This window comes from Dipodomys merriami, unplaced genomic scaffold (assembly GCF_024711535.1).
Source record: "Dipodomys merriami isolate MVZ:Mamm:240054 unplaced genomic scaffold, mDipMer1.0.p SCAF_42, whole genome shotgun sequence".
Lineage (NCBI taxonomy): Eukaryota > Metazoa > Chordata > Mammalia > Rodentia > Heteromyidae > Dipodomys > Dipodomys merriami.
Window position 1 is genome coordinate 3,906,323 of NW_027205826.1, and position 19,191 is coordinate 3,925,513.

A 19,191-nucleotide genomic window follows, 5' to 3' on the forward strand; every position below is an offset into this window, starting at 1 on the left:
TGTGTGTGTGTGTGTATGCACGCGCACGCGTGTGCATGCGTGCACACGTGCCAGTCCTGGGTCTTTTTTTTTGTTGGTGGTGTTATTTTTTTTTTTTTGTCGGTCATGGGGCCTGAAATCTGAACCTGAGCATTGTCCCTCAGCTCTTCAATTCAAGGCTAGAGCTCTACCACTTGAGCCACAGCACCACTTCCGTTTTTTTTCTGCTTATGTGGTGCTAAGGAATTGAACCCAGGGCCTCATGCATGCAAGGCAAGCACTCTACCACTGAACTACCTTCCCAGCCTCATATACAGACTCTTTTTTTTAAGTCCAAGATCAGGACTCAAACTCAGTACCTGATGTTTTTTACTCACTGACTAGCACTCTACCAACTGAGCCAAGCCTGCAACTTCCATATTCTTTACACATAGCTTGATATGAAAAAGAAAGTGCCACATTAATTGGTATTTACACATAGCTTGATATGAAAAAGAAAGTGCCACATTAATTGGTATTTTCCAAGTATGAACCTTCTAGAATATGAAGGTTCAGATAGTTTGAATCACTTAAAAAAAAAACAAAGCTTCTTTTTTTTGGCCAGTCCTAAGGCTTGAACTCAGGGCCTAGGTGCTGTCCTCTGAGCTTCTTTTTGCTCAAGGCTAGCACTCTACCACTTGAGCCACAACACCAATTCCAGCTTTTTCTAGTATTATATTATTTAAATATACATGTCACAAATCTTCTGTCAAAATATTTCTAGGCTATAAATTAATCTGAAAATTACATTTAAAGAAGTATCTGCTCTTGAAATATAATACATAACAGCTACATAAAACAGTAAATCTTTCTCTTTTTTTGAGATGGGGGGGTGTCTTACAATGTTGTCCAGACTGGTCTCAAACTTGTGTTCCTCCTGCCTCAACCTCCTGAGTATCTAATATTACCGGCAGCACCAATCATGCCCAAATCAACTATTAGGCTCTATTTGGACCAATTAAAACCTCAACATCACTAACAAATAAATCTCCTTAATAACTAAGCTTTGGGATATTCTATGCTGAGAGATTCTCTACATGAGAACACAGTATCAACATATAGACCAAAATAAGATATATATGTTCAAGATATTTTTGGCTAACATATAATTAGTAAACAGCCAATTTGAGGTAAAAATTTTACAAAATAATCCAATATACTTCCCTCATCTTTTCCCCCTGAAGTACTATACCTTGGAAAACAAGTAAGAGAAAAATCCATATGTAGCCAATTACTATTGGCTTTAAAATAAAACTTAATAAACTCACAAAGATGGTCAACACCATTAGTCTTTAGGGAAATGAAAATCAAAACCACAATGAGTTACAAAATCATACCTACTAGCATGCCTATAACTTTAAAAAAAAAAAAAAAAAAAGGAAAGTAACAGACACTACCAATAAAGGAATAAAGTAATTTTTGTATACCATGTGACCCAACTCTGAATATTTATACAATCATAGTCACATAAGCATGGAACAAATGACTTAAAGAAAATGGTTCTCAAAGCTATACTGAAAGGCTGGCACAAAGGAAGAGGTATGTAGTGCTAATGGAGTAGTATTCCAAGTTTGAAAAGCTGAATTATCTTCTAAGGTAGGAAATTTTTAAATATTTAAAATTTTAAAAATCCCAATCAGGGAAGCTTTTATTCTTCCAGGTATGGTAGATTATACCTATAATCCTATGTACTCAGGAGGCTGAGATCTGAGAACTGAGGTTCAAAACTAGTACAAAACAAAAAAACCTGAGATGCTATTAAAATAAACAAGACATCCAAAAACAGAAGAAAATACCAGAATGAACAGTTAAATTTATTAAAGCAGTCAGCTTGAGAATGGTAATCAGGAATAAGAATAGGGCAGGGAAAAGCTGAGTGCTGGTGGCTCACACCTGTAATTCTAGCTACTCAGGAGGCTGACATCTGAGGATTGAGGTTCAAAGCCAGCCTGGGCAGGAAAGTCTATGAGACTCTTCTCTCAAAGTAACCACCAGAAAACCGAAAGTAGAGCTGTGGCTTCAAGTGGCTTTTTTTTTCCTTTAAAAACCTTAAAGTATATGATATGGCTTTTTTTTTTTAAGAGTATCTACTATGATTAAAATAGAGAAGATCTAAAGAAAGAAGATGTCTATATAGGAGCAATTCTAATTGCTATTTTTATAACTGTAATTGACCTAAAGTGAATTAATGTCTATTTCATTGAGTATGCTCTATATTGTGAGCCAATTTCATTCTATTTATATTGGCTTCTTCAGGTTACCTCATCTTTTAAAGCCAGGTATTAAGAAGCCAAAGTACCTTTTCTTTTTTTCTTTTTTCTTTTTTTTTTTTGGGTCAGTCGTGGGGCTTGAACTCTGGGCCTGAGCGCTGTCCCTCGACTCTTCAGCTCAAGGCTAGCGCTCTACCACTTGAGCCACAGCGCCACTTCTCCAAAGTACCTTTTCATTGGGTTTTATACCCCTTCTGTACAGGTAAAATTATACCGTAAGATTAAGCACAGATTATTTTCCATGATTCTTTTCAGATACTATAGTGAACATTATTTTCATATTTCACTTCAAACTAATCATTTATACCTACAGGTCATAATGTTGATTCCACTTTGGATCAAGAGTATTCTTCACAGTATCTGTAGAATGGCATTGCCCAGATCCATCGACCACCACCTTTGCAAATGGATCAGGAAGTCCTATGAAAAAATGGGGATTTTTAAAGAATATCTTGACATGTAAGAGTAAAGAGTACCATTTGCTACAAGATATTACTCCATTTAAAATCTTTTTTAAAAAGTTTAGGGCTGGTAACTCCTCTGTACAGTATGTTCACAAATTAAATTAAAAAAAAAAATTTAGGGCTGGGAACATGGCTTAGTGGTAGAGTGCTTGCCTAGCATGCATGAAACCCTGGGCTTGATTTCTCAGTACCATATTAACTGAAAAGCCAGATAGTGCTGTGGGTCAAGTGGTAGAGTGCTACCTCTGAGCAAAAAGCTCAGGAACAGGGACTGGGAAGGTGGCTCAGTGGTAGAGCTCTTGCCTTGCATGCTTGAGGCCCTGGGTTCAATTCCTCTGCACCACATAAGCAGAAAAAGCTGGAAGTGGTGCTGTGGCTCAAGTGGTAGAGCACTAGCCTTGAACTGAAGAGCTGAGGGACAGTGCCCAGAGTTCAGACCCCATGACCAGCAAAAAAAAAAAAAAAAAAAACACCTCAGGAACAGTACCCAGGCCCAGAGTTCAAACTCCAGGACGGGCAAAAAAAAATTAAAATTAAAAAAAAGGGCTGGGAAGGTGGCTCAGTGGTAGAGTGCTTGCCTTGCACACATGAAGCCCTGGGTTTGATTCCTCAGTACCACATAAACAGAAAAACTGTAGGGCTGGGAAGGCGACTCAGTGGTAGAGCGCTTGCCTTGCATGCATGAGGCCCTGGGTTCGATTCCTCAGCACCACATAAGCAGAAAAAGGCAGAAGTGGCACTGTGGCTCATGTGGTAGCGTGCTAGCCTTAAGCTGAAGAGCTGAGGGACAGCGCCCAGGCCCAGAGTTCAGGCCCACAACCGACAAAAAAGAAAATTCTACCTTTAAAAGGAGAGTAATTATCTTGGAAGTGCTCTTTACTTCCCCGTTTTCTCTTTATCATCAACCTATTTTGTCACTTTGCACTTTCACTAAAATAATCCTACTCCAGATCAATCTCAAGAAAGATTATAAAAACAAATACATCTTGATTCTTCTCTCTCTCTTTCTCCTTACCTCCCTCACCCTCTCTCTCCCTCCCCCCTCTCTCTAGCACACGCATACACACACACACACACACACACACACACACACACACACACACACACACACACACACACACACACACACACACACACACACACACACACACACACACACACACACACACACACACACACACACACACACACACACACACACACACACACACGACCCAGGCACTGTCCAGATACTCTTTTGCTCAAAGCTAGCACACTACCACTGGAGCCACAGCATCACTTCTGACCTTTTCTGAGTAGTTTATTGGAGGTAAAAGTCTCAAGGCCTTTTCTACTGGGACTGGTTTTGAACCCAAATCTTCAGATCTCAGCCCCTGAGTAACTAGAATTACTGGGATTAGATCTTTTTTTTTTTTTTAACCTTCAGTAAGGTTTACCCTAGAAAGATGGGAAGTAATAAAATTTCAAATGAAATGAATTAAGTAGAATGTAAAAAATAAAGCAAGAGCTTATTGTTTCTTTTAACCAAACACCTAAAAATCATCTAATGTTATACTAAATTAGATAGTGGACATAGAATTTTTGCTGGGTGATAGAATTTAAATATTTAACAAATTCTATGTCTAACAAAATATTTACATGTAAATTTTTGCTGGTAAAAGTTTTAAAGCTATATCTTTTTTTACTTAATTTTTTTTTTGGGGGGGGGTCAGTCGTAGGGCCTAAACTCTGAGCCTGGACGCTGTCCCTCAGCTCTTCAGCTCAAGTCTAGCACCCTACCACTTGAGCTACAGCACCACTTCCAGCTTTTTCTGCTTATGTAGTACTGAGGAATTGAACTCAGGGCCTCATGCATGCAAGGCAAGCACTCTACCACTGAGCCACCTTCCCAGCCCCTTACTCAATTTTTTTTTTTTTTTTGCCAGTTTGGTGTTTGTACTCAGGGCCTGGGTACTGTCCCTGAACGTCTCTATGCTCAAGGCTAGCACTCTACCACTTGAGCCACTTTTGGCTTTTTCTGTTTATGTGGTACTGAGGAATTGAACCCAGGGCTTCATGCATACTAGGCAAGCACTCTACCACTACCACTAAGCCACATTCCCGGCCCTTACTTGATATTTTTTAAAGCTATGGCTAAGTATGAAAGTATAAGGCTAAGTTTTTTTTTTTTTGCGGGGGGGGGGGGAGGGGGGGGCAGGGACAATATTTAGGCTTAAGTGTAAGGCCCAAGGCTAGTGCTCTGCCACTTGCACCACACCTCTACTTCTAGCTTTTTAGTAGTTACTTGGAGATAAGAGTCTCATAGACTTTCCTGCCCAGCTGGCTTTGGGCCAGGATATTGATATCTAAGGCTCCTGAGAACCTAGGATTACAAGTGTGAGGCACTGACACCTTGTTAAGCCTAGTATTTGTAATACACAGGAGGGGTACTTCCCAATCCTTTCTCATAATACTTAGTCTTAGACATAGTGATTCCTGTCTGTAATCCCCAGTATTTGTCAGATAAAGGCAGAAAGATCATGAGCTCAAGGCAGTCTGGGAAACATAGAAAGACCTTGTCTCAAAAAAGAATTGTTTTTGAGAACCAACTGGCAAACAGACTGCATAAAGGGGATGTAACTTTGCTTTGTAGTTTCAGATATAGTGCATCCATGATCAAATGTGGCAGTGTTCTTTCCTAGAATACTGAAAATTCCAAGCAAGTTCCATGACATCTCTACTTTCCAATGAATCCTTGTTTCTTTTTTTTTTTTTTTTTTTTTGGGGGGGTCCGGTTGTGGGGCCTGAACTCTGGGCCTGAGCGCTGTCCCTCAGCTCTTCAGCTCAAGGCTAGCACTCTACCACTTGAGCCACAGCGCCACTTCTGGCTTTTTTCTTTTTGCTTATGTGGTGCTGAGGAATCGAACCCAGGGCCTCAGGCATGCAAGGCAAGCACTCTACCACTGAGCCGCCTTCCCAGCCCCCTTGTTTCTTTTGTTGTTGTTCTTGTTTTCAGCCTTGTAGCCTAAACGGACCTCAAACTCACCATCCTCTTGCCTCAGCCTCTCAAATTCTGGAATTACATGTGCCCATCTTACAAACTATTTTCTTTCAAGTGTATTACACATATGTGCAAGCACACACCTGCATTCACACAGTCACAAAAGCAGAGGGATGCACAAAGAAAGGGGATCAGGATAAAAAGCACAAAATCCCCCAGGAAAATATGAGACCAAATGACTCTGAATCAAATAACAGTGAGTATGAAATAACAGTGGGTATGTTTCTGAGTAGAGAAATCCTTACATGAGACAATTTTGAAAATGTTTTTTTAATCTATACAAGGTACACAAAGTTTATATTTAAAATATTTTACTTACGGAAAAAATCCTTTTTCACCAAGTTTTTTGCACAGAGTACTGTAAAGGAAACAAAAAAAATACATGGGAAAAATTAAAACTAAATGGTAACACTACATTGTATTAATTTAGGGCCCAGTGGATAATTAAACATTAACTACAGTGAGGCATAAATATGATCAAAAACTTGTATTAAAGTCTAGCTAACAGGAGACAGCTGAACATGAATGGCTGAACACTAATGCATGCCACTTTAGCAATAATCACTAGTAATAGCTAAAGCTGATAAAGCTTATTCTAATCAGAACACAATTCCTACCTTCCATTAAGTTCTATTCCTATAGAAACAGTGGCAATAGTAAATAATAGTTCAAATAAGATGCATAAATCCAGGTTGATATATTAAGGATGAAATAATGTTATGTTAAATCAAATAAATAAAAGCTCTTCTAATATAGGTACCATTTTCTAACATATTCAGTTTTTGTCAGTATTTTGTTAGGAATGACAAAATTAGTTTATTGTAACTTTTAGAATTAAAAGTATAGTAAAACTAAATATCAAAAATCTGAGTATCCTGCATTAAATTACTTATGTCGATATATTCACAACGTTGTGAATATACAAAAAAAAAACACTGAAATACGAGTTTAAAGAATAAATTTTATAATACGCATGTATTTCCATTTTAAATTATTACTTACATAGTCAAATTTCTTTCATCTCAAACTTGACAACTGAAGGAAAGGTATCTATTCTAATAATTAAATTATCAAATGTGTTTTACTAATTTCTACACATTCAGTTTTAGTGGTCTATTTATTTTGTAACAATTATTGTAAGCTTAGAGTATAGAAATTCCCTTAACATATCAAACCAGGAGAAGTCTAAAACACTTTAGAAATCAAAGTTCTTTTGAAAACAAATGCTTATCAGTAAATGAATAAAATTATCACAGAATAAAATTATCACAAGATACCGATTTACTAGTCAGAGTCCCTTAGGCCATGTTTTAGAAACAATAAAAAAACACAAAGCACTCAATCATGAAAACTAGGGCATAAATAAGAATACTAGGGCTGGGAAGGTGGCTCAGTGGTAGAGCAAAACTTGCCTTGCATGCATGAGGCCCTGGGTTCAATTCCTCAGCACCACATAAGCAAAAAGAAAAAAGCCAGAAGTGGCGCTGTGGCTCCAGTGGTAGAGCGCTAGCCTTGAGCTGAAGAGCTGAGGGACAGCGCCCAGGCCCAGAGTTCAGGCCCCGTGACTGGACCCAAAAAAAAAAAAAAAAAAAGAATACTAAGCACAAACTTTCCTCCAAACTTTTACTACCACATAAACTGAACAATGCATATATAACACACATATAAATCTCACTTACAATCTTCAATATTAATGCAATAACAATGATTTTTTCAAAACCACCATGATTCTATGATTCCTGAAATGACTAAGCACATCAGATAGGAAAAGTAGAATATGGGTGCCAGTGGCTCACACCTGCAATCCTAGCTACTCAGGAGGCTGAGAACTGAGGATCAAAGTTTGAAGCCAGCCCAGACAGGAAAGTCCTTAAGACTCTTATCTCCAATAAATTACTCAGAAAAAGCCAGAAGTAGTGCTGTAGCTCAAGTGCTAGAGCACTAGCCTTGAGCACGAAGAGGCTCAGAGACAGTGCTGAGTTCAAGCCTCATGACCAACCAAAAAAAAAAAAAAAAGTAGAAAATATCAAAGAACTCCTCTAGCTTCTTGCCATAAAGCTCAGGATAGCACCCAAGCCCTAAGTTCAAGCACCAGGACGGACGGACAGACAGACACAGACACAGACACAGACACAGACACAGACACAGACACACACACACACACACACACACACACACACACACACACACACACACACACACGAGAGAGAGAGAGAGAGAGAGAGAGAGAGAGAGAGAGAGAGAGAGAGACAGAGACAGAGACAGAGAGAGACAGAGACAGAGACAGAGAGACAGAGACAGAGAGACAGAGAGACAGAGACAGACAGAGACAGAGACAGACAGAGACAGACAGTCAGACAGACAGACAGGCAAATAGGTACATGCTAAAATATACTCTAGGCCAAACTGCAAGAATGAAATCTGGGCCAGGCACCGGTGGCTCACACCTGTAATCCTAGCTACTCAGGAGACTGAGAGCTGAGGATCTCGGTTCAAAGTCAGCCCAGGCAGAAAAGTCCTGAGATTCTTATCTCCAATAAGGCACTAGAAAACTGGAAGTGGCGCTGTGGCTCAAGCCGTAGAGCGCTCCCCCTTGAGCTGAAGAGCCCAGGAGCAGGGACAGCGCCCAAGCCCAGAGTTCAAGCCCTATGACTGACCAAAAAAAAAAAAAAAAAAGGAGGGAAAGGCGGGGAGGGGAGGGGAGGGGGAGGAAAAAGGAAACATTACAACAAGCATCCAAGAAATCCAAGAAAAAATTATGAAGGACTACTTTCAAAACCTATACCCAGGGGGACTGGGAATGTAGTAAAGTGGTAGAGTACTTGCCTAGCATGCATAAAGCCCTGGGTTCCATTCCTCAGTACTATAGAATCAGAAAAAGTCGAAGTAGTGCTGTGGCTCAAGTGGTTGAGTGCTAGCCTTGAGCAAAAAAAGCTCAAAGAGTTAGGCGCTGGTGGCTCATGCCTGTAATCCTAGCTACTCAGGAGCCTGAGATCTGAGGATCATGGTTCAAAGCCAGCCCAGGAAGGAAAGTCTGTGAGACTCTTATTTCTAATAAACCACTAGAAACCACCTTGAGCTGAAGAGCTGAGGGATAGCGCCCAAGCCCAGAGTTCAAGCCCCAAAAGCGGTCAAAAAAACAAAAACCTATACCCAAATAAGAGGAAAAATCCAGTGGAATTGATAAATTCCTAGAGATACACAAATTGCCCAAGCTGAACCAAAAAGATACAAACAGACTCATAATATGCAATGAGACTAAGGAGTAACCAACAAGGAAAGCCCACTTCCCACTGAATTCTGTAAGACTTTTAAAGGTGAATACTAGTACTCCTCAAACTGTGAAAGAAAAAAAGGATCAATTCCAAACTCATTTTATGAAGCCAGTATCAGATTTATCCCAAAACCTGGTAGTGATCCAACAAAAAAAAAGAGAACTATAGTAGACCAGTCTCTCCAATGAACACAGACACAAAACTCTTCAAAAAAAATACTAGCCAACAGAATTCAACAATAATCAAAAAAATCATACATTATAATCAAGTAGGTTTTATCCCAGAAATGTAAAGCTAGTTTAACATATGTAAATCAATAACCATAATACATCACAGTAACAGAGCCAAAGACAAGAACTGCATGATCATCTCAATGAAGAAAAAGCCTTCACAAAATCCAACACCCATTCATGTTAAAAGCTCTAGTAAAGCTAGGAATAGAAGGAACATTTTAAAAATAACAGATTAACAACCAACATCATACTGAATGGTAAAACGCTAAGACCATTTCCTCTAAAATCAGGAACAAAGCAATGATGTGCACTCTCTCCACTCCTGTTCTGGAATTCCTTGCTAGAGCAATAAGGCAAGAGAAAAACATCAAGGGATTCAGAAGTCATATTATCCCTATTTGAAGATGACAGGATCTACAGATCCCAAAAAACTCCATCCCCAAGCTCCTGGAGCTGATCAATAACTTTGGCAAAGTAACAGGATACAAAATTAACCCACAGGCGGGGCACGGTGGCTCACACCTATAATCCTAGCTACTCAGGAGGCTAAGATCTGAGAGGATTGAGGTTCAAAGCCAGCCCGGGCAGGAATGTCCGTGATACTCTTATTTCCAATAAACCACTAGAAAACCGGAAGTGGCGCTGTGGCTCAAGCAGTAGAGTGCTCACCTTGAGCTGAATAGTGCAAAGACAGCATCCAAGCCCAGAGTTCAAGCCCCATGACTGACAGAAAAAGAAATAAATTAACCCACAAAAATCAGTAGCCTTTCTGTATATGAACAATGTACAAGCAGAGAGGGAAATCAGGGGGGAAAAACTCCATTTGCAGTAGCCTCTAAATAAATAATCTGGGAATAAACATAACTAAGAAAGCAAAAGACTTTTATAGCAAAAACTATAAAAATTTGAAGAAAGAAATCAAAAAGAACATCAGGAAATGGAAAGACCTTCCATGTTCATGGATAGGTAGAATATTATGAAAATGACCATACTGCCAAAAATGATAAACATTTTTTCCCATCAATACATTTCATCTTTTTTACTGAATTTATAATAAAGAAGGTAGTGAGGGGAGGGGAGCAATTAAGAGTTGGAACTCAAACACTTGGAAGAGAAAAATTAAATTGTATCAACAAGAGGAGGAATAGGAGAGAGTCAGAGCAAGCTTTACCCACCTTTCAACAACAATTCATGAAATCTGGAGGGAAGCAAAAGATCAGGAGAGAGAAGTGGTGTTGTCTTCAGTCTGTCTTCCCCCAGGACAGGGAGTTTCCATGCTACCCAGCAAAAATTCAGATCAGCTCAGAGCAGCTGGCTTTCCCATTGTATACACAAATGTGACTCCTCTCCATGACCTCCTGGAGAATGGCTAGGTCCACCTTAGTAAGCAGAAATGGAGGGGATCACAAGGGGAGGGATGTCCAGAAATAAGGAAGGGTCAGTAGGAACCCCCTATACTGATTCTCCTCTGGCTGGAGGTAGGCAGGATGGAGACACAGCTAAATCTGAAGCAGCCAGAAAAAGAAGATGGCAAGAAACAGGGGAAATCCTGCCAACTGGAGACGGAGTGACCCTGTCACAAATCCACATCAGCACCCCTGCGAAAAGGCTCATGGGTATTGAAGACGGTGGGGGAAAAAAAGCCAAAGGGAAAAACACCAACACCAAAGAAGTGGAATCCCTCTCTGCTCTCAGGAGCTGGTAACTGGCACTGAGGGCAGGATAAAGTTTTCAATCTGGGATCCTGGAGCTTCTGGCTGCCTCGCAAGGACAACCTTATCTCTGCTGATGCCAGCTTTGCAGACGGGGCATTAAGGTGGCCACACACACTTGACTACTGCTTCCCCAATGGTCTCCAAACATATATTACATTCAAAGGTCACGCCTGCCTTGCCCCACTTGAAGTCTGGCCCTTCAGGACTGCCATCCTCCTCTCTGCAGCTGCCATTGCAGCTCAGTTTCGCCCCTACATATTCCCTTGGCCCCCCCCAAACACAAACACATACATGCACATACCCCAACAAAATCATGATCTACAAATTTAATGCAATTCCCATCAAAATCCCAATGAAACTCTTTACACCTAGAGAAAGCAATCCAAAATTTCATATGGATCAACAAAAGACCTCGAATACCCAAAGCAATTCTAGGCAAAAAGAAAAGCAATGCTGGAGGTATCACAATCACAGACCTTAAGCTCTACTACAGAGCTATAACAAAACAACCTGAAGCTCAATGGAACAGACTACAAGATCGAAAATAAAACCACATGCTTATATCTATCTGATATTTGATAAGGAGCCAAAGATAAAAAAGGATAAAAGCTGGGAAGGTGGCTCAGTGGTAGAGCGCTTGCCTTGCATGCCTAAGGCCCTGGGTTCGATTCCTCAGCACCACATAAGCAAAAAGAAAAAAGCCGGAAGTGGTGCTGTGGCTCAAGCGCTAGCCTTGAGATGAAGAGCTGAGGGACAGCGCCCAGGCCCAGACTTCAGGCCCCATGACCGGACCCAAAAAAAAAAAAGGATAAAAGCCTCTTCAATAATTGGTGTTGGGAAACTTGGGCATCAATATGCAGAAAACTAAAAATGGATCCCAATTTGTCATCATGCACTAATACCAACTCAACATGATCAAAGACTTCAACATCAGACCTGAAACTTTGAAATTACTTCAAGAAGAAAGAGAAACACTAGAACTCATAAGCATAGGCAGAAAATTTTTGAAAAGTCACATAAAAATAAAAAGTTTCTGCACAGTTAAGGACATAATAAACTAGAAAGACAGCCAACAGATTAGGAGAAGATCTTTACCAGCAATATATCCAACAAAGGCCTAATATTCAAAATACTCAATGAGCTCAAGAAATTAACTGCTCCAAAGCTAATAAACCAATCACTAAATGGGCAAAGATGCTAAGGAGAGACTTCTCAGAAGAGGTGAAAATGACAAAGAAACACATGAGGAAATGCTTATCATCCCTGGTCATAAAGGAAATGCAAATCAAAACAACTCTTAAATTCCATCTCACCCCAGTCAAATGTTGGCAGGGATATGGGGAAAAAGGAACCCTGCTGGTAGGATTGTAAACTAGTACAACCACTCTGGATAACAGCTGGAGGGTCCTCAAAAAAAGACCCAACCATGCCACTCCTGGGCACCTACCCAGAACACCACAAGCCAGTATACCATAGGACACTTGCGTATCCATGTTCACTGCAGCACTATTCACAATAGCTGAGTTATGGAAACAGTCCAGATGCCTTAAGATAAGCAGTACCTGTACACAATGGAATTTTACACAGCCATTAGAAAGAATAGTATGTCATTTAGAGAGAAATGGATGGATCAAAACAAATTATGTTAAATGAGGTAAGCCAAGCTCAGAAATACAAATGGCATGTTTTCTCTCAAATGCAAAAGCTTGATCTAAAATGTACTGGGACACGATAAATTATACAGGACTCTAGTTAAATTCACACATAGTGAGACTCAAGGAGGATACTCTTAGGAGAGGAACACAAAGGCGCAATGCCTATGTGCATATGATAATATAAAATAATATTTATCAAAATGAACTCTAGAAAATAGAAACAAGGATTTTTTTTTTTGTTTTTTATTTTTTTGCTGTCTTGCGAGGGGGCGGGGGGGGCGTTGTCTTGTTCCTTCGTGTATCTGTTTGGGAGGGTAAGCAGGGGCACAGAAATGTAGAGACAAATGCAGTAATGGTGTTTTCCCTGTCTGGGCCTGGACGCTGTCCCTGAGCTCTTCAGCTCAAGGCAAGGGCTCTACCACTTGAGCCACAGTTCCACTTCTGGCTTTCTGGTGGTTAACTGGAGATGAGAGTGCATCATGGACTTCCCTGCCTGGGTTGGCTTTGAATCATGATCCTCAGATCTCAGCCTCCAGAGTAGCTAGGATTACAAGTGTGAGTCACCAGCATCTGGTTTGGTATTACTTTTTTTTTTTTTTGGGGGGGGGGGTCCAGTTGTGGGGCCTGACCTCTGAGCCTGGGCACTGTCCCTCAGCTCTTCAGCTCAAGGCTAGCGCTCTACCACTTGAGCCACAGTGCCACTTGCGGCTTTTTTCTTTTTGCTAATGTGGTGCTGAGGAATCGAACCCAGGGCCTCATGCATGCAAGGCAAGCGCTCTTCCACTGAGCCACCTTCCCAGCCCTGGGATTACTTTTTTTTAGTACTAAACTTTGTTTTTCCTGTATTTGTTACACTTACCAGTGCCAGATACACTATATAGCACTATACACCTCTAGCTCTGCAAGTTTATGTTACAAACCAAGTAGATTAGATTAGCACAACAAACAGTATTCCTAGAAGCTAGGTCTCTCTCTCTCTCTCTCTCTCTCTCTCTCTCTCTCTCTCTCTCTCTCTCTCTCTCTCTCCCTCTCTCTCTCCCCCCCCCCTAGGGCTTGAATTTAAGGTCTAGGTACTGTCCCTGAGCTTTTTCTTTTTTTTGGGGGGGGGGGGGGTCCGGTCCTGGGCCTGAACTCTGGGCCTGGGTGCTGTCCCTCAGCTCTTCAGCTCAAGACTACACTCTACCACTTGAGCCACAGTGCCACTTCCAGCTTTTTTCTTTTTGCTTATGTGGTGCTAAGGAATCAAACCCAGGGCCTCATGCATGCAAGGCAAGCACTCTTCCACTGAGCCACCTTCCCAGCCCCTGTCCCTGAGCTTTTATGTTAAGGCTAGCACTCTACTACTTGAGCCACAGCTCTACTTCTGGCTGTTTTGGTTTAACTGGAAATAAGTCTCATGGACTTTCCCGCCCCAGCTGGCTTTGAACGGAGATTCTCAGATCTCAAACTCCTGAGTAGTTAGAATTATAGACATGAGCCACAGGCGCCTGGCTAATAGAACTAACAATGCCTGACTACATACAGACTATGAACCACAGAAATATAACCTGCTTAAAACTAAACAAAATCCCCAAGTCAACATCACCATAGCCAGGTCCCAAAAATACCCAGACATTCCACTGTCACTCAGTGTAAGGAGAAGTATAATAGAGGGAAAGTTGACATAAAAAGACAACAATCTTAGATGACTGTGGTTACAGTAACACATTTGCAAACTCTTCAAAGAATGTGACCACATGCTGGCAATGTTCTGTTTCTTGATCTGCATAGTGATTGTATAGGTATTCTGCAGTCAAAATCTCAGTCTACACACTTAAAATCTACCTTTTTTTCAGTGTATGTACAATATACCAAAGTTTATTTGTTTGTTTTGGTGCTGGTCCTGCACTTAAACTCAGGGCCTGGATGCTTTCCCTGAGCTTTTGTTCTCAAGGCTAGCACTCTACACTTAAGCCACAGCCCTGTTTCTGGCTTTTTTGGCAAAGCGGGAGGGTTAATTAGAGATAAAGTCTCACAAACTTTCCAGCCTGGACTGGCTTTGAATGTCAATCCTCAATTCTCAGCTTCCTGAATAAACTAGCTAGGATTACAGGCATGAATCATTTTTTGTTTTTGTTTTTTGCCAGTCCTGCAGCTTGAACTCCGGACTTGGGCACTGTCCCTACGCTTTATTTGCTCAAGGGTAGCACTCTACCACTCAAGCCACAGCATCACTTCTGACTTTTTCTGTTTATGTTGTACTGAGGCACTGAACCCAGAGCTTCATGCATGCTAGGCAAGCACTCTACCACTAGGCCACATTCCCAGCCCCATGGGTCATTTTTTAAGTAATCTTGTGAGTCCATTGCTTCCTAGGCCCTCAGACTGAGTCCTGGAATTAAGTATCATTGTTGTAAGCATTATGCCCACCTTTGGTCCTCAGCTCCACCCAGATGTGAGCTCCTCCTGCCTTGGTGCTCCTGCTTTACAGCTGGCCCCTCCCTCTTATCTGCCCAGACCCACTTGAGATCCCATCTACCTCACTTCCTGTCCACAGACCTTGCTGCTACCTAGATAGTAGAGGCTGCCATGTGATCTCTCTCTGGGGCAAATATGGCTCCTCTAATAAACCTTGTAATAATCTTTCTTCTGTGCCTGCCTGCCTCCGAGTGGTCCCCTGGGATGGATGTGATGGATCCTTTCCATTGTTTTCGTGGTATACTCACCGTTGTAAATAGCAAGCTGGTTGTCACCAGAAACCATTTCATGTATGTATACCATGAACTAGACACAAAACCTAAAGACACACATGACTTCCCTAAACACTTTTTTCACCTAAAATGATATTAAACTATAAACTCTAAAACCTATTTTTACCAATCACTCAAAAAATATTTTCTAAGAACCTCTGTTAAGTAATACATTAGATGAGTTAGGAAAAAAACATACATGCATACATACATACATGCACACACACGCGCGCACACACACAAACACACACAGCCCCACAGGAATTCCAATCTAGTGGGAAAAAGCAGTAGGCAGGATTAGGAAAAAATCTGAGCTGGGTGTTGGTGTCTGACATCTGTCTAATACAAAGCAAGAACTTCTGTCTCTGTAGGATGCAATATTGAGTTCATAACAAAGGGCCTAAAATAAGGTACAGAATTTCAATATAAGCTAGTCACCTTTCACAAACTGATCCTTCAAATCCAGCAAAGATTGGAAATGACTTTGGATTTATTTTACAGGTCTCAACCTCAACTTGGCATCTATCTACCTGTGTAGAAACAGCTCCATCTATGGGCAACTAAAGAGACTACAGGCTATTTTTTTAAGTGCCAGCATGCTACAGGGAACTGTATTAATACACTTCCCCCAGCTGTAGCCTCCAAATCCAAAGCCATTTAAACTAGTCTCCAAAGTTCTTCTTACCAAGAATTTTGAGAGGAAAGGAATAGAAAAGTTCAGTTAATTATTTAAATGTTTACTATTATTTTTACATAACCTTAACAGAGTAGCTAATCATTTTTTTTTTAATTTTGGCAGTACTGAGGATTGAACCTAGGATCTTGCACAAGTATTCTACATCTTGATCCTCCCTCCAGCCCTCATGTTTTATTAACTATAGTAACACACCTGGCACCCTAAGCATTCAGAAATCTTTTTTCGTTGTTGTTGGTCATGGGGCCTGAACTCTGGCCTGGGCGCTGTCCCTCAGCTCTTCAGCTCAAGGCTAGCACTCTACCACTTGAGCCACAGCACCACTTCCAGCTTTTTCTGTTTATATGATGCAGAGGAATCAAACCCAGGGCCTCATGCATTCAAGGCAAGCACTCTACCACTGAGCCACATTCCCAGCCCAGAAATTTATTCTTATCTTAAAAAACATAGCATAATTTAAATCTAAACATTGTATCTGTTTCTGTAAAATATAAACTACAGTTGGCTTTAACAACTTCTTTAAAATACAATCTTTAGTCAAAAGATTTAAGGGCTCACACCTGTAATCCCAGCAACTCAGGAGGCAGAAAACAAGAAGTTCACAACTGGAGGTTAGCCCAGGCAAACCATAGTAAGACTTCAAGCCAAGTACAAATTGCAGTGGAGGGCATGGGCAGGAGGATCACAGTCTGATACCTGCCCCAGGAGAAAGTGCAAGACTTCAGTCACAAACTAAAAGCAAAGAGAGCTAGTGATTTGCCTTGAGTAGCTACACATCAGCCAGGCAAGTGTAAGGCCTTGAATTCAAACCTCAGTACTACCCAAAAAAAAAGACAAAAAATAATGTAGGGGTTGGTGGCTCATACCTGTAATTCTAGCTATTGAAGAGTTTGAGAACTGAGAGGCTCACAGATTAAAGCCAGCTGTGGAGCTATGGCTCAAGTAGTAGGGCAACAGCCTTAAGAAAAAAAAAAAAAAAAAGCAACAGCACCCATGCTCTAAGCTCTAACCACAGCACAGGCACACACACATGCGCAGAAAACAAGGTGGCTCACACCTGGAATCTTAGCTATTCAGGACGTTGAAATCTTAGAGTTGTAGTTCAAAGCCAGCCCAGACAGGAAAAGTCCATTAAACTCTTTATTTCCAATTAACTACCAAAAGCCAGAAGTGGTGCTATGGTTCTAGCCTTGAACAAAAAGAGCTTAGGGACAGCACCCAGGCCCTGAGTTCAAGCCTCAATTACTGGCACACAAAAAATAAAATAAAAAAATAAACTGGGGGCTGGGAAGGTGGCTCAGTGGTAGAGCGCTAGCCTTGCATGCATGAGGCCCTGGGTTCGATTCCTCAGCACCACATAAGCAAAAAGAAAAAAGCCAGAAGTGGCGCTGTGGCTCAAGTGGTAGAGCGCTAGCCTTGAGCTGAAGAGCTGAGGGACAACGCCCAGGCCCAGAGTTCAGGCCCCACAACCAGACCCAAAAAAATAAAATAAAATAAACTTTAAGGCTGGGAAGGTGGCTCAGTGGTAGAGCGCTTGCCTTGCATGCATGAGGCTCTGGGTTCCTCAGCACCACATAAGCAAAAAGAAAAAAGCCGGAAGTGGCGCTGTGGCTCAAGTGGTAGAGCGCTAGCCTTGAACTGAAGAGCTGAGGGACAGCGCCCAGACCCAGAGTTCAGGCCCCACGACCAGACCCAAAAATAAATAAATAAATAAACTTTACAGGGGGGAAGTGGGGGAAGGGGGAGATGTTAAGGGGAAACAAAGGAGGAGGCAACAATGCTTGATAAGAAATGTACTCATTGGGAGCCGGGCGCTGGTGGCTCACGCCTGTAATCCTAGCTACTCAGGAGGCTGAGATCTTAGGATCTCGGTTCAAAGCCAGCCCGGGCAGGAAAGACTGTGAGACTCCTATCTCCAATAAACCACCAGAAAACCGGAAGTGGCGCTGTAGCTCAAGTGGTAGAGTGCTAGCCTTGAGCTGAAGAGCTGAGGGACAGCACCCAGGCCCAGAGTTCAAGCCCCCATGACAGACCAAAAAAAAAAAAAAAAAAGAAGAAGAAAATACATATACACCAAGACTTCCTAACTTAGAATAGGAAAAAAACAAAAGAAAAGCTGCATAGATTTGTCTCCTAAAATATTTCTACATGTCCAAAAGTGGTCAAAATCAAAAGACAGAAAGAAATAGATTATCCAAATATGTGTAGCAAATATGACAATAGATTAATATATTTTAAAGTCTCAGACAGATCAACCCAACAGAACACTAGAACAAGACCAAACAAATAGATAAAATTACAATTTACAGAGGAAAATATTCAACATCACAAGTTAATGAATTTAAGTACTATATGGCATGAAATTAACAAAGAATGTTTTGGGGGAGCCAGTCCTGGGCCTGAACTCAGGGTTGGGTACTATCTCTGAACTTCTTTTTCTTTTGCTCAAGGCTAGCACTCTACCATTGAGCTACAGTGCCATTTCTGGTTTTTTCTGTGTATGTGGTACTGAGGAATCGAACCCAAGGCTTCATGTATACTAGGCAATCACTCTACCACTAAGCCCCATTCCCAGCCCTAACAAAGAATTTTTAAAATAATGGGGTCAGTGGTTGTAGATGAATAATATATAAAAGAGGGAAAAAGGTATTCATTCACAGCTGCTCTAAGCAAGCCTATGTTTGTTTTAAGAACTCCTTAGGAAACTCTTTTAGGAAGCAGCCTAAGGAAAAATTAATCATGAACCTTAAAACAGACTTGAACTCAGCAACATTGTTTATATGAAAACATCCTAAGAAAAAAATATCTTATTAAACAAAAAAAGTTAGGCTGCAATGTGGCTTAGTGGTAGAGTGCTTGCCTAGCATGCATAAAGCCCTGGACTTGATTCCTCAGTACCACATAAACAGAAAAAAGCCAGAAGTGGTGCTGTGGCTCAAGTGATAAGAGTGCTGGCCTTGAGCAAAGCAGCTCAGGAACAGCACCCAGACTCTGAGATCAAGCCTCAAGACCAGCATACACACACACAGTTATCGATATCAATAGAATTTACACCAACTATCTGTAGTAAAAAAGTTTGCCAACGAATGTTAGAACAC

The 19,191-nt window shown here is 41.1% G+C and overlaps 1 protein-coding gene and 1 pseudogene across 2 annotated transcripts in view; both read right to left on the bottom strand.

The window, feature by feature from the left end:
- Smurf2 (SMAD specific E3 ubiquitin protein ligase 2) overlaps window positions 1–19,191 on the bottom strand; it is an 81,422-nt gene that overhangs the window by 54,435 nt on the left and 7,796 nt on the right. For both annotated transcript variants that reach the window (XM_069993094.1, XM_069993093.1), the window contains exons 2-3: window positions 6,112–6,150; window positions 2,600–2,708 (exon numbers count right to left, since the gene is read on the bottom strand). In XM_069993094.1, the coding sequence (XP_069849195.1) occupies window positions 2,600–2,708; window positions 6,112–6,150 (148 nt within the window). The remainder of the gene's footprint in view (window positions 1–2,599; window positions 2,709–6,111; window positions 6,151–19,191) is intronic.
- On the bottom strand, window positions 10,800–11,330 carry LOC138807472 (E3 ubiquitin-protein ligase RNF5 pseudogene; annotated as a pseudogene).